Genomic DNA, 15,935 nt, shown 5'->3' with positions numbered 1-15,935 from the left:
CAAATTTTTTGTTCAATAATTCCTGTATAAAACGGTTTTACACAAATATATAATTGTAAAACCGATTGATAAATTTGTTCCATTAATATTTTCATACAAATAAGCAATAAAATAAAATAAATATCCCAAAACTCAAAAAAATCCACATTTTGGGAAATACGGAATACACTATACATTTATACGGAGTATTTCATTAAAAAATTTATTTAAAAAAAAAAGAAATTGAGGAAATAAATAAATAAATAGAAATTGAAGAGTCACATGAGTAGTACTTCTTGACTTCTTGTAAACTGTGTGCAGTTTAAATACTCATAAATGAAGGCCTGCATTTGAAATTTAAATAAAAGAGAAAAATTACGCTACTTCACTTCCACCATTATTGCAACTTCAAGAAAGTCAAGCATTCCCAGGTATTTACTTGCTTGTATTTTTATCTACTCCGTTTTTATTGTTTAATTGAACTACTGCATTTGTTAATGAACTTGTTTCAATGTATAAATTTGTTTGGATATGTTGGGAATTTTGGGTTTTCTTGCATTTAATTGTTAATGGACTACTTGTGTTGTATGCACCATGTTAGAATCCCGGGTTTTTGGATTTAGTCTTGTGTAAAGCGGTTTTACAATAATGTAATTGGAAAACGGAGCCAAACTCAACCTTATTTGTGTTTAATAAAAGATCTTGTTTTACGATAAATTTGTGTTAATCCGCCCACAAGTATTTGTGTTTGAAGAAAAATATGACCGAAAGATTTGGCCTTTTGAATAATGGGTATGCACTTCTGTTGCATAAAGAATTTACAAATAATGTATGTAAGCAGATTGTAAAACGGGTTAGTTTTGTAACTAATTTGAATCATGATTTCTTGATGGTGGTATTCGTTTTTGTGTTAAACCGCGTTACAAGAGACTAACTTTATAGAGTTGAGTTATAGAAGCAGCTTGAAAACTTAAATTGAAATATTAGAATGTGTCATTGATGCGTGATTGTGTTGAGTTACTTGAATTTGGCTATTACTCTGCTGGTATATGCTCGTATGTGTTATTGATGCGCGGATTTGATGGAATTTAAGCAATGTTCCGAGTAGAAAAATCAATGATAGATATTGACTCGTTTAGTCTCTTGTAAAACCGTCTGCTGATTAATATAATTTAAAACGAATTCATTTACAATGAAATCAGATAGATAAAGAAACCGTTTCACTGTACAATATACTTGTGTAAGACCGCCTGATAACATAGAACTGCTATTTATTTTTCATGTGGACACATGTCTAAAAACCTGATATCAGTAGAAACACAGTATTGAACACCACCTGGTTAGGAATCAGAAGTTTGCATGTCGGCAAGTTTTGGCATTATTTGTTATGTTTCTTTAGGTTTCAGTTTTTATCTTGTACTAATTCTTATGGTGATAACTGATAATTATTGAAGAAAAAAGGATGGATGCAAAGCAGCAGTCTCATGGTTGGTGGTTTGATAGTCACAGCAGCTTGAATTGTTCACCTTGGCTTCAATCTACTCTTGCAGGTATCTTCTTGTTTTTATCATTTCTGTGTTTTTCTGTTTTGTTCAGAGTTTATGGTTCATGTCCATAGGGGATTAGGAGGACTTGTTTTCTGAGTCACTTGTTTTATGAACAACAGAAAAACTCAGAAAACAAGTCCATAGGGGAAAGGAAACCAAAAATAATTGTCCTCTATATCCGGGCTATTAATAACCAATTAGGATATTAATTTTTGGTTTCCTTTCTCCCATCTGTTGTTCATGTTTTTCATTGTTTACGTGATATCGTAAAGACCCCCTAATCATTAAAGACTGTGGCTTTGTTGTAGTAGTTCAGATTTGAGTTGTTCGAGTTTTGTGGGTTGCTTTGATTTTAAAAGATTATTCAAAAGTAGTTCAGTTTCCATATTTCCAATGGAGCCAAAGACTCATTACTCTTATACAAAATCTCATTGAAGACGACACGTATCCGTCACTTTGGAGTGACGGATACCATTTCCTCTCACAAATGACCCAAATAGAGGAGAGAGGCAAGCACATGGGAGTGCCCCCACCTTGTCCCCTTATCCGTTTTGTGAGTGGCATTACCCGTCACTTGCTCTGACCCGTCTTCAGCAAGACTAACTGTTACTCTTATTACTCTTTGGTTCTGGATTATGATGGAGTAAAGCAAAATGACTCACTAAAGTGGTTGTGCTTCTTTCTCTTGTGAAGTAGCAGTCCTTCAATGCAGTTCTCGACGCAATTTTCATCTTGGGTCATTCGGAAACAGCCTCTTTGTGTTTCTAACACAAGGGTAAGGCTGCGTACATCCGACCCCCCCTACCCCGCAATTTGCGGGAGCCATTGAGGCACTGGGGTAATGTTGTTGTATTCAAAAGTAGTTCAGTTGCAGCCTTGCAGGTGTAGTTCTTTATGCATGCCATTGACAGTTTATATTTTCTTGTGTTTCCTCGAATGTTATCTTGTTATCAAACCTCAAGTATTAGACTATTGCGGTTTTGGATACGCACGGAGCAGAAACATTTGTGCACTTGAATTAGTAAATCGGTAGCTAATACCTAAAGATTAAATCTACTGTGCTTCGCTTTGGCAGCAATTTTACAGCACGGAGAGGGTTGTCAGTGTTGGACTCGAGCAACTTTTGTATTGTTTTTGTTTATAATGAAGTAAAAAATGCTACCTTAGGTTGAGCATGGTGCTCCATCGTAATCCATAAAAAACTGCAGTTAGTAATGGTCGGGACTGAACCATATATGCATTGCTCACAGTTTCTTTTGTGCAGTAGGGTAGAACATTGTGCTCTGCCCAATAATTCTTTACCCAAGTCAAAGTGTACAGAAAAGGCCTTCCCGTGTACGTATTTCAAAATTCAGTGAAATTGTTACGTTTTTCAAAATTCTCCTTACAGATTTTGACAAATGTAGCAATTCAAATGAATTGAAGGGAGTAATGTTTTTCAAAATTTTGACATCCTTGACAAATTGCATACATGAGAAGTAGCAAGCTTTTACATGACAAAAATAATAATGATTTCGTGACCATACTAGGGCAATTTGAAATTTGAATGATATCTTTCTTCACATGTTTGCTTCAAATAGTTCAAGGAAACCTCACCTTTCATTTTCTCAAGATTTGTTTGTACTAACTTCTAAACTGGTGTTGGCTTGTCTATAACAAATATGGACCACGCGGTGGGCTCCTATTTCTTTGTCCGAAATGCTCTAGTGTTTTTTACTCTCGCCAGCAAGTGGTGACGGAAACCCATTGATTTTTTTACTCGTAACTGTTATGTTTACCACAAATTAATTTAAATTAGTGATATAAATATTTGGTTCATTCTCTTAAGCTGTCTTATGTTACTGATGCCATCTTGTGTCATCTGGTATATAGTACCTGTACCATGTTATATGCAATGATATGCTGAAATCGTGTGCTGATTTGACTTCTTGTGTTGGTATGTCAGAGCTCGATGAGAAGACTAAGACGATGCTGAAACTCATTGAGGATGATTCAGATTCATTTGCGCAACGCGCAGAGATGTATTACAAGAAAAGACCTGAACTGGTAAGCATGGTGGAAGATTTTTATAGAAGCCACCGATCATTAGCTGAACGATACGATCAACTTAAGTCTGACCGGTCTCTTCGTGTTAGATCCCCTTTAAGACAGTCAGTATCTCACCCAAAGGATGAATATGATAATGATAATGATAATATGTGTGATTCTCTCAAGTCTCTTGAAAGCTTTTCCGAGGTCGCTTACAGTTCTGATGATGAGTCTGTTGACTCTGAAGTAGATGATCCTGAGTTAGAAGGGGGGAAGGAGAGGGCGTTTTCTTCTTTGGATTCTGGTAATGATGAAATGACTAAGCTTAGGGAAGAATTATACCGTCTTCGAGAAGAGAATGAGATTCAGAAGAGCCAACTCATCGGCAATAATCAGGAAAAAGACGAGTTATTTAGTCAATTAGCTGACAACATCAATGAGCTTAAGAAACTGAGGGAAGAATGTGAAGCTATTAAAGAGGAAGGTCCTTTCAATCCTTCGGAATTCCCGATTCAGAAAGATGGAGACAGGATTTATGTGACAAAAAAGTTCGAGGCAATGCAGAAATTGGGGGAATTAGAGGCAGAGAATAGGTATTTTAAGGATGCTCTTGTTTTAAAAGAGATATTGCTCAAGCATGAAGAAGAAGAGAAAACAAAGGTGAGAGCGCTACTTGAGGAGACAAAGATCGAGCTAATAAAGTTAAGGGAAGAAACACGCGAGAAAGATGAGTGGTTAATTGAGGCGCTTGAGGAAAAAGATGAACAGAAACGGGAAGTGATCCGACAGTTGAGCTTAGCTATGGAAATTCTGAGAGAGGACAACAAGGTTTTGAAAAAGTCCATCATGAAATACTTGCCGAAGAAAGGGAACTGTTCTTGGTTTTGGATGTTCAATTAAGGAGCGAGTCTTGTATGAGACGGACTCAACAGCCCAAATCCCTATATATATCTCCTTTAATAATAGGGTTAGTGAGATGGTCTCACATGTAAGCGTCTCATATAGGTTTTTTTCGTTTTAGTCTGTTTTAGTGGTGTAAATTGTTCAAGTCAAGTCGGCTTCCGTGTTCCAGCTAGTGTAGTACTCTGTAAATTGTTCAAAATCGTGCAAACTAGACTATGAGTATTTTGTTAGGGTGTAAATTTGGTCCCTCAACTGTCACTGTTGTTTATCTTACGTGTTATGGCGACACCACATGTTAACATCAAATTCGCGTTACAGTACAGGTGAAGTCGGATAACCAAGCCCATTTCTTGTGCAGGTGTTGTATTATCGGTGTTGCTTCGTTTGTTCGATAATCAATCGTTTGTGCAGGTGTTGTGCACTATGTTACTCTGACTTCTGTTTCCGCAATTCTCCCTCGTACCCGTGTGGCCTTGTACGACACTCGAACAGCGGAACAGGGGTATGACACTTCAACACCTCATTTTAAGCCAAATTATGAATATATTTTTCATAAAGATGTCCACTCCAACACTTGGCAGACACTCGTGCCGGATACCAAGTAACATAAGTTGTGCATTATCAGTCGCCTAGATTTTATTGATAATCAATCTTTTGTGCAAATAATCAATGACCTTGTGGCTACCAACATATACTCCCTCCATTCAACTCCACTTTACAAGTTTCTTTTACACGATAAATATCATTAGCCGCGTATTTGCAAAAATTATAAAAGTTCGATATTTTTAATGTACTCTTAAAGACGAATCAAATAAGATCCCACATGAATATATTTTCACTTATGTATCGAGAGAAAATTGAAGTTGAATGTCCGCTTGTGAATAGTCCGCAAAATAAAAAGTTGCAAAGTGGAGTTGAATGGAGGGAGTAGATCATAGTAAACCTCAAAAGCCAATTTACGGAGATTAAAAGGCTTTTTTCCAAAATTTGCACGATGAAAATTTCACTTTATAATTTTTACTAGGGAAAAAGGGTTAAAGCAAAAAGGAATACTCATAGTCTTGTCAACTATTGCTTAATCATGCACCAAAGAGAAAGCAAAAAGTTCCACTTGAGGCCATCATTCACCAATCTACCCACTCCAATCACCCCAAATTATTCTTGCTTTATGCCTTTGGTTTCTTCCTAATATAGTATTACTTTAAGATAACATCGTGATAATATTATAAAGAGGAGTTAAAAAAAAAATATAATGTCACAGACTCACAGTTTACACAAATTAACAAAACGTCGCATCCGTCACAAGGGAGACTTGCTGTAATAATATAAAAAATACCAACTTTGTAGAAGATATAAAGTACAATATGCAAGAACCTAAAAAATAAGATTAACTAGTGGCGGAGACCGGATTTGCAGTTGGGAGGGCGAGAAATTTCAGCGGGAGTGAATAAGTAATGTCATAACCGAAACTTGACAAAAGTTCGAAAATTTAACTAGAACTATTGAACTTTTCATTTTTTTGGCGGCGGTGAGCTCCCCTCGCTCCACCACTGAGTTTAACACCATGCTATCAAACCATCACAAGTTATTAACAACAATACCTCAAAAGCTGCATTCACCAGAAAGCCAAGGAATACAGAAGCAAAATTGCTGAAGTCAGTGAAACAGAAAGACTCAGAGCAAATCCAGATGATTCCAGCACCGCCCCACTTGGTGCAATGCTGGATTCTGGATGAGTATCCTGAGAGTCAGGGTCTGGTGGGCTCAGACTTGAAGGTATGACAGGCAGCGAAGAATCAGGGCTTGAATCCGAACGTGACCCTGGTGTAGGAAACAACGGAATAATATCTGGGGATAATCCCGGAGGAGGAGAAGTAACAGGGGAGTACGGTAACACTGCAGGTTCAGCAGCTATAGTTACCAGTTTAATTGTTGTTTTCGGAACTGGTACAGCAAGTGAAGTGTAAACAGCAAAGATTGTTAGACATATGATCATAAGAAGCCGTGTACGGAGATGTAATTTAGTCATTATGAAGGAAAAAATGCTGAAATTATTGAGAGAAAAAAAGATTCTGAGAGTTTAGTATAAAGTTTTTGAAATTTTATTTTATATAGAATGATACAATATGGTGGGTTGATAAAGGAAGGAGGGGTGTAATGTATAGTGATAATACAGCTTGGCATGTTCCACTAAGGGACAAGCTGAATATATCAACTTTTTGATATGGTGGGTTGACACTTAGTTTCTGTAGGTGTCTTTTTCATAAATTTCATCAATTATACCAGCAGAATTTAAGAGGTCACCTCATCTTACCATACAGCGTTTACGGCTTTTGCCCATCGTCTCCGCCTGTCGTGATGTAGGGTCGTGAATTTTTATTCGACCAGCATAATGTATATTGTAGGGTTTGTGTACCAATTTTCAGCCCTGAGAGGTCATCTTGACAACTTTTCGTCCACACATCAACATGTCCTGAATCATGTCAGATTATGAGCAAACAGATGCACAAAAACACAGATGCAAAAAAGTAGGGTTACGCTCACATTATAGTCGTAGTAACCGTAGATGGTTCAGTAACATACATTAACCAAGCGTCACAGCGGAATACAAGCATACGAAACTAGATTATTGCACAAAACACGAAACTAGAGTATCAAAAGCTATCGGAAAAAGTAAACCGAAGAAAAGTTCTCAAACAAACATCATCAATTCAGGTCTACTGTAGACATTTTCTCCTTCATCCTCCAAAATGGGGTAAGCAGCCACAAGAGCATCCTGCGCTCCAATATACAGAGAATTGTATATCTTCCAGTAAACTTCCCTTACTTTTCGAGCTGGGTGGAACAGTCCCTGCAAGCAATAGTTCAGTATGGCAGCAGCACCAAGGGCAACCCTCATTCCTTCAATAGCTTCCGTAACTGCATTAATGACGTGGGGTGAAGTCTCAAAGATGTTGGGCCACACATAGTTCATAAGGTGAACCAATGCATCTTCACAACCCAAGCCTGCCACGCCAAGAGCCATGTGTTTCACAGCAGAAGCCGCAGTCTGCCTGTGGACCAAATCTCGGTCCATGAGAGCATCTTCTAGAAGAGGGGTCACGGCATAGATGTAATCCTTGCCCATTTCACCAATATACTCGAAAAGGAAAGAGAGGGACTTTAATACTCCATTTTGAACATTAAGCTCAGGGACCCGGTACTCGTTCATGAGTGCAGGTAAGACAGTGAATGGCGAGCAAGTCTCAGCAACGATGGCGATAGCCACAGTTGTGCAAACACGGTTCTGACGTTCTTGGACCTTGAGATTGTTCAGAAGAGTGGCCAACACATCTTGTGGTCCGATGGCTTTAGCAATGTAACCAAAGGTGTTGACAGTGGCTCTTCTGATGCCTTTCTTGTGAGCCTTGAGCATCTCAAGAAGCTCAAAGCATATTCTCATCCATTCCCTTGCAGGAACAAATTCTGCTCCACGATCAGCAATTCGGCCCACAAGATCGATACAATTCTCTTGCACTTTCTCGTGCCTATTCTTCAAAATAGGAGTCAATCTGGGAAGTAAATCTTTTATAGGTGGGGTCATCTTTGTCATACCAATAACATTAACAATGGCTTTGAGGGCTCCCAGGATTGATCCCAACACTTCTGGGTACTCTTCTCCGAGATACTCATAGAGGACCACACCCAAATGACCCATGAGCTGCTCTTCTCCACACTGTTTCATGACCACGGCAATTCTCGAAATCAGGTCAGCAGCTTGTTGTCTCACTTTGGCACTCTTGTTGTTCAAACGCCACTTGATTGTACCACATATCTGGGGAAGATATGGTTTGACCCTCTGGCCAAGGGCATTGACCACAGCACCAAATCCGTTAAGCATTACATTTGCATCATCACTCGTTTGCTCTTGGAAAGCATACAGAATGCCATCAATAAGAAGCTCCTCCAAACGAGCATCAATATCAGATGCTCCCAAGTTAGTCACCACTTTCTCTATAGTCTCCATAACCATACGCCTATACGGTTCACTCTCATCTTTAAGATCCTCCACTACCCTACCTACAATATCAGCCACACCAACCTTATTGGCTATCTCTACAGTAGTTTCCACCAGCTGCTTGTAATTTCTTCGGTCAAGTGCCATTCTCCGCACCCAGAAATGTTTAAAGAATTCCGGGAGGATGTCACTTCTGATGTAGTCAGCTTCCACACCTTCCGTGCTTACACACTGCTTTACAACTTTCAGCACAATCTTTTTCATTTCTTCATCGGGTGACTGGAACTCCCGAATCAAAATAAACATGACTTCCTTTGTATAATAGCTAGCATAAAGAGCATCCATCAAAGGAATAATAAAACCAATAGCCTTAAGAAATGCAGCCAAAACCTTACCACGGTGAGACCGGATACCTTTCCACAAAGGCTTTAACACAGAATCAAAACTTTCAATACCATATGGAGCTGAAGCCTCTGCCAAGGCAGCCAGAGAAAGAGCGGTAATTGTTCTGACCTTTTGATTCTCATCATTAAGACCATGTTCAATGATCTCAACTAAGGACCTCAAGTGAGGTAGTACTGCACAACCAATCAAAATGGCTATCTGCTGAACAATCTTAATCCCAGTGTGCCTAGCTTGCCAGGACTTCTTACTTTGACACACGGCCTTTAAGAAAGGTAGCAAAGCAGGAATACCCAGAGCTGAAGCAACAACACTAAAAGCCCTTGCAGTTGTATTTCTCACGTACTCATCAATATTGTCGATATCGGGTCTCATGGCAGCAATCATAGTTGCCAATCCAGCAGCCTTACTTAAGTTTGAAATAATCTCTCTCCCTTCAACACGAGCATAATAATCTTCATCAATCAAAAGTGGCTCGATAACCACCAAAATCTTGTGCACATAAGGTCGAACCAACTCATCAAGCTTATACAAGACCCTATCAATAACCTTCACCAGAAGATGCCTCTCTTGGTCCTCCAATGTCGGCTGCATAAGCAGCGGCAATATTCGGTTAAACAATGGACCTGCTCCAAGCTCTCGGGCCTTATCAGTGAGTTGACGCAATGCAGTTTTTCTCTGTGGAGGCGTACCGTTCTTCACCTTAAGTAGCAACTTCATAATCTTTCTCTCCTTCTGCTCCTCTGGTGACAGTTCTTCCTCGTTTTCTTCATTCAGTAGTACACCGAAATACTGATAATCCTCTGGCTTCATGAAGGGCAGCCCATTAGTAGGCTCCTTCCCCACATCAAACTGCTGGCCCCTATCCTCCACTGGTATTGAATACAGTGGGGTGCCCATAGGAGTGGGTGTCGCAAGTAGCTTTCTAGCCGGTGTCCTAATTGGAACATATGAAGCTGGACGCTCCAAGATCTTATAACCTTCAGTAGGGAACATGGCATCCAGTTCTTCATCACTCAGTGGCCTGTTCCTCTCCTCAATATCCTTCTCCCACTTCATCAAGTTGTATTGCTCGGGTGTAAGAGGACCACGCAAGTTAAGCTGACCGGGAGTTGGTGTAGGGAGATCCATTCCACCATAAGGGGTCACTCCAGGAGTCATAGGTGCTGGAGTGGCCCCTGCCATTGGAGTTGCGCTTCCCATGGTGGCAGGAGTCTCATCCCACCTTGACCTCTGCTTTTTCGGTGTAGGTGTTGCCATCCCGCCTATCTTTGGAGTAGAATCCCATGTCATCCCCGAAGGAGTCATGCCCGGAGTGACACCACCACCAGCCGGAGTAGCATCTGAATCATTTACGCGGCCAGGTGTTGGAGTCTCATCCCACCTATTCCTCCTAACAGAAGGTGTAGCATCTCCAACTCTACCTGGCGTGGGTGTGGCATCCCACCTGCCAATCCCGGGGGTAGAATCCGGCATATCCCAATCAGACGACGTTTTAGCCTTCTTAACAGCTCCATCATCAGCTGGCTTATCCTGTGACTGGTCCCACCTATTCCTCCTCTTCTGGGATGACTGAACTTCAGCAGGCACCGCACCAGAACCTTTCTCCTCCCCCGTTTTCTTCTTCTGCTCCTCTTGCTCTTTCATCTTCTTCGAAATTGCTCTCTCCGTCTCCTCCTTCTGTCTCTTTAAAGCCTGCTCCCTCATAATCTCGGCATACGTCCTAACATTAACATCAGGAGTCTTATCTCCCATAGCAAAAGCATCATTCCTATCTGGAGATATCACCTGATCCAACCGTCTCCTCTGATACTCATTCTCACGGTCAGTAATCCTTTGAGGCTTCCTAAACACATCCTCAACATCACCCCCAACACCACCCGGCATATCCTTTAACAAAGACTTTGGCGCCGTGTACGACGCCAATTTACTAGCCACCTTATTCTCCATAGCATCAACAATCTCCTCATCATCATCAACAGGAATCGAATGAAGATAACCGTCTCGCTGATTCCCACCATAGAGATCAACATCATAACTAACAGTTGAAAGAGATCCTAACTCCTGCTCACTTTTCTTCCTCTCCTCCTGCGTCTTCGCTATTTCCGCGTCTATCGACGACATCTTTCTTTCGACAAAATATACAAACCCTAATCTCTACAGAATTTCAACCGCTAAAATCTATGCTTGTTTAATTCAACCTGTAAATAATTTGCAATAGATATAAATTGAAATCAGTTAATAAGTAATTGAATCGGATAGTTGAACCCTGATTAAGGTGAATATAAGATGAAACCCTAATTAGCGAATCGAATTTGAGCAGTGAAATTAAATTAAGACGGAATTAATAGTAAACCCTAATCACAGATTGATGAAGATGTTAATTAAAGTAGAATTAAAAACGAGGAAATTAAATTAATTAAAAGAGAAAAGGAGATTGAGAGAGAATTACGTACCGAGATTGAGAAGAAATCAATCAATCCGATGGATATGGGGAGAGAAAGAGAGTGTGTAGAGAACTAGAGGCGAAGAATTTCTGAAGATGGGTGTGTATATACATTACCGAATTCGCCGACTTTACTTTCCTAATCCAAGCCCATTTTTGGTTCGACCCGAACATTAACTTGACTTCACCAAGCCGTGTTTCATAGATTGCGGATTAACCTCATAATAAAATTGATTTTGAAATTATATTCAGTAAATATAGTATAAGATTTTTATTTCTTTTTTTCAAGTGTATTATGTCGCGGCCTTATGGGTGAAAACTGAACCCCAACGTTATAGTTGAAGTAAGAGAACTTTTATAAGGCATTAGGTCATAACTAAAAAGAAATGAATTTCTCCCTCTGGAGTTCTCCTATGGAGTCCTTGTTCTTATCTTGTTTCCCTAACCCTATCCACCGCCTTCTCAGCCTAACCCTCCCACTACCTCGCCAAACTTCCTGATTTTTCCCCTAAAACACTTGCCTAACACCCTACTTGCTATCTGAGCTGTCCTTTTTCTGTTATCTTGCCTTCCATGTGTCATCTCGTATGTTTATTTTTCCAACCTATAAATTTCCGTCTACCTGCTTTCTCCTTTCTTCTCTTCTCTGTTTACAGGTCCTTTTTTTTTCATCTGTTTAAGTTCTATGATATAAAAAATATAAAGAAAAACTCAAAAGATATCAAACAAATAGTATTCTGTTTATATATCTATATATATATATGGCGTCTACGTCTGCTTCTTCCTCTGCTCCTTGTCGAGATGGTGCCTGTTTGCAACTTCCTCCTCATCTCTGCGTAGACTTCACCGATATTGATGAGTCAAGGACTCTTTTGGCAAGGTTTCAAGATCAGCGATACCTGACAATTGCTCGTATCTTGGAGATTGTTACAGCTAAGTGGAAATTAAATGGTACGGTTTCTGTTCGTCGTTTTGAGCCGTATTATTTCTTTTCTTTCTCGTCCAATCTGGATTACAACTACTTCCGACATAGGCAGACGGTTAACTTGGACGGTGGCTTGCTAATCTTCCGTCCAATTTCGTCCACATCGACAGCTGATAACCTCTTGTTCCATATTGTTCCTATTTGGATCAGGGTGAAACATCTTCCGTTTCACTTGATGAACACTTCGGTTGCTGCGTTCTTGTTGTCCCATATGGGCGATATATGTGAAGAGGAATCATACCCTTCCCTTCTTCCTCCTCGAAATTTTGTTCGCGTAAGGGTTTGGATTGACCTCTCCAAGCCCTTGATTCCAGGTTGCTACTTGGCCTTGAATGAAAGAGAACAACAGTGGATTGCTTTCTCTTACGAAGGCATTTTCAGGTTCTGTAAGACTTGCGGCCAGGTTGGCCATCGGATTTCTCTCTGTCCTACCAGTAAAGCTGCTGGAGCTCGTGCTATTCGAGCCCGAATGGACGCTCTCTCTGCTCGGGATCTTGATGTTCTTCATGGTCCGGCTGGCTCTCCGTTTTACTCCACGGAGATTATGGGTCTCCCACCACGTTATAGGTATCTTAGTTCGGATATCAATCTGACTGATGAGAATGATACGGTTGTGTTGGATTCAGGGGGTGCTTCCCCTGTTTTTTCCTTCTCGTCCTCGGACTCGGAGGAGCCTGATATTGCAGGACCGTCTTCTTCGGCCCCACCTGAGTTCCAGGTTCATGAGGATCATGCCCGGGAAGTTCTGTTGGAATCGTTCCCTGTTTTGCGTGGAAGCTCGGCTTTTGATCCGCCTTCATCATCTCGTTTTGTACCTCAGTCTTCCCCTGCTCATCTGCCATCACCAGCTTTCCGTATGCATGTTCCTGAAGATGTTATGGAGGACACTACTTTGTTGGGCCTTCGTTCTCCCACGCTCCCGACCCAGGTTATTGATATTGGATGCCTTTTTCGTGACACACTCGCTTTTTCTTCTGATGTTGCTATGGAGCCTGTGGAACCTGTTTCTAGGGCACTTACCCTAGTTTATAAAAGAAAGGTAACTTTCGGTGTTAGTTCGTCTAGTCATGCGACTTTTAAACGGACGAACAGAGTCTCCTGTTTTGATTTGGAGTGTAATATGAACCTAGCATCAATGGATCCTAAATTGATATTAGGTTCATCTTCTATTCCTCCTTTTTCGTTTTGTTTTCCTAAGTTTTCTAATTTTTTTGCTAATGGTTTGAGGCCGTCTGGTAAGAGATTATTCAGTTCCATTGATTATGACACTGTTGAGCATCAACCAAACAAGCGTCTTCGTCCAGATGAGCTCTTTCTTTTTCATTTAGTTTCTCATCCCTTATCTGTTTCTTTTTTGCCATGTTACAGTGCTGAAGACTTGCTAGCTGATGGTCTGGTGGCGGACCTTAATTCGCCACCCGTTTTCAAATGACAACTTTTGTCTGGAATTGTAGGGGATTAGGAGAGACGGATGATCCTACAATTCCTTTTCTATTTTGGTGTATCCATCAATATCATCCGTCAATTTTGTTTCTGCAAGAAACTATGACATCGGTATCATCTGCTGCTGCTAAGACATCTCACCTTGGACTCCCTCATTTTTGCGGCATTGACTCTGTTGGACATAGTGGGGGTCTTCTTTTGCGTTGGGATGATTCTGTTGTACTTAACTCTTTAGTTATTAACCCTCACTTTATATTGTGTACTGTATCTTTAGGTGCTACCCATGTATGTACAAAGAAAGATATGTATATGATGTTTATATATGGTGAACCAGCTTTTGAGTTTCGTCTACCTTTATGGAACGCAATTTCTGATTTAATTTCGGGTCTGTCTCCTTTTATTATTATTGGTGATTTTAATCAAGTTGAACTGCATTCTGATAAATTAGGTGGATCCAATGTCATACGCGGCCAACAGGATTTTACCTCCTGGAGATTGGATAATTCATTGCTTGACGTTCCTTTCTTTGGTCCCCCTTTTACCTGGTTCAATAATCGCTCTGATGATCAATCGATTATGGAACGGCTTGACCGCGATATGCTAACAATGATTGGCTTCACCTTTTCCCTGCTGCATCGATTTTGCATCTCCCCATTCTTATTTCGGACCATGCACCTATTATCCTCAAGTTTCTCCCTATCTCAAAGTCTGGCCGACGCCCTTATCGTCTTGATAACTAGTGTTTCAGTTCTCCAGAAATTGCAAACATTGTTGACTGTGCCTGGCGGCTTTCTATTCCTGGTTCTCCTATGTATGTTTTATCACGCCGTCTATCGTCTGTACGTTTTTCTATAATGCAATGGGTGATTCATCATCGGCTATCCCATGGTATTAATTGGTCTGAGATTCAACATAGAATTCAATCCTCAAGTACTCGGATTGTGGATGTTGAGTCAGCAACGTATTTTCAGCAAGTTCGCTCTGATCAGCTTCAACTTCTCCAGACACAGCATGCGTACTGGCTGCAACGTGCAAAGTTGAAAAGCGATATTTTGGATGGTCTACCATCGAGATTCTTATATTCCCGAGTCAAACAACGATCTTCGCATCAACGTATCCTCGCTTTACGGTCTGTCTCGGGAGAATGGTTATTTGAGCCGGAACTGATTTCGTTGGAGATTACTTCTTTCTTTCAGGAACTTCTGTGTTCTACACCTCCTCAAGATCCTGCCGCCGAGAGGTTTTATTGAGCCATTGCTTGAGTCACTTGACCGCCGCATGACTAAGTTTCGGAGATCGTTTGGTGCTTTCGGCTCCTTTCACGCGATCGATATTATACATGCTCTCAATGGTATGGATGGATCTAAATCACCTGGGCCAGATGGCATAACTCCGAAATTTTTCCAGACGTTCTGGCCCCAGGTTGGGCAATTGGTTACTATGGCTCTGCTTCGTTTCCTTAATTCGGGGGTGATGTTGAAAGAGTGGAATAATACTCATATTATTCTTATCCCAAAGGTCGACAAGCCGGAACTGATCTCTCAATATCGTCCTATCAGTCTCTGCAATGTTATTTATCGCCTTGCTTCCAAATGTCTTGCTAATCGTCTCAAGCTTGTCATTTCATCGATTGTTTCGGATTCTCAGCAGGCTTTTGTTCCTTCTCGGCTTATGTCAGATGGATGTCTTATTACTCATGAGATCATGCATTATCTTAATAAAACAAAGAAAGGAACGGTTTCTTATGCGGCTCTGAAACTAGATATGCATAAAGCGTTTGACCGTGTGTCTTGGCCGTTTCTTATTGCGATCATGAAGAAATTCGGGTTCCTGCTTTTCTGGCAAAATTTTATCTGGGAATGCCTCTCAACTGTAACTTATAATATTATCATCAATGGCGAGCCCTCTACTTCTTTTAGACCATCGTGTGGTCTGAGGCAAGGTGATCCTCTTTCACCTTATTTGTTTATTATGTGCATGGAGATTTTATCTTGCCAGTTGCGTGCTGCGGAGAAGGCTACCACCTTATCTGGTCTTAAGATTTCTCGGTATGCACCTCCGATCACACATCTCTTTTATGCTGATGTTGCGTTTATTTGCTCTAAAGCTACTCCAACTTCTTTTGAGACTCTTCGGGACTTATTTCGGTGCTTTGAGCTTGCCTCGGGACAGATGATAAATCTAGATAAGTCTTTTATTAAGTTC

General features: G+C 40.5%; 3 protein-coding genes across 3 annotated transcripts; 1 reads left to right on the top strand and 2 right to left on the bottom strand.

The window, feature by feature from the left end:
• The first annotated feature begins 218 nt into the window (after positions 1 to 218).
• On the top strand, positions 219 to 4,803 carry LOC141598488 (uncharacterized). Its single transcript, XM_074418188.1, has 3 exons — positions 219 to 410; positions 1,434 to 1,529; positions 3,472 to 4,803. Exons 2-3 carry the CDS (start codon positions 1,442 to 1,444, stop codon positions 4,452 to 4,454), a joined length of 1,071 nt encoding a protein of 356 aa, XP_074274289.1. The 5' UTR covers positions 219 to 410; positions 1,434 to 1,441; the 3' UTR covers positions 4,455 to 4,803.
• A 1,269-nt stretch (positions 4,804 to 6,072) lies between these two features.
• Positions 6,073 to 6,486, bottom strand: LOC141637219 (classical arabinogalactan protein 26-like). Its single transcript, XM_074446799.1, has one exon. It carries the CDS (start codon positions 6,484 to 6,486, stop codon positions 6,073 to 6,075), a length of 414 nt encoding a protein of 137 aa, XP_074302900.1.
• A 494-nt stretch (positions 6,487 to 6,980) lies between these two features.
• LOC141598473 (uncharacterized) lies at positions 6,981 to 11,488 on the bottom strand. The gene is made up of 2 exons (XM_074418186.1): positions 11,313 to 11,488; positions 6,981 to 11,057 (listed from the first exon to the last, which is right to left on the bottom strand). Exon 2 carries the CDS (start codon positions 10,978 to 10,980, stop codon positions 7,150 to 7,152), a length of 3,831 nt encoding a protein of 1,276 aa, XP_074274287.1. The 5' UTR covers positions 10,981 to 11,057; positions 11,313 to 11,488; the 3' UTR covers positions 6,981 to 7,149.
• Positions 11,489 to 15,935: the final 4,447 nt, after the last annotated feature.

This window comes from Silene latifolia, chromosome 1, assembly GCF_048544455.1.
Source record: "Silene latifolia isolate original U9 population chromosome 1, ASM4854445v1, whole genome shotgun sequence".
Lineage (NCBI taxonomy): Eukaryota > Viridiplantae > Streptophyta > Magnoliopsida > Caryophyllales > Caryophyllaceae > Silene > Silene latifolia.
The sequence above is the reverse complement of the archived record's forward strand: the minus strand, read 5'-3'. Positions and strand labels throughout refer to the sequence as shown.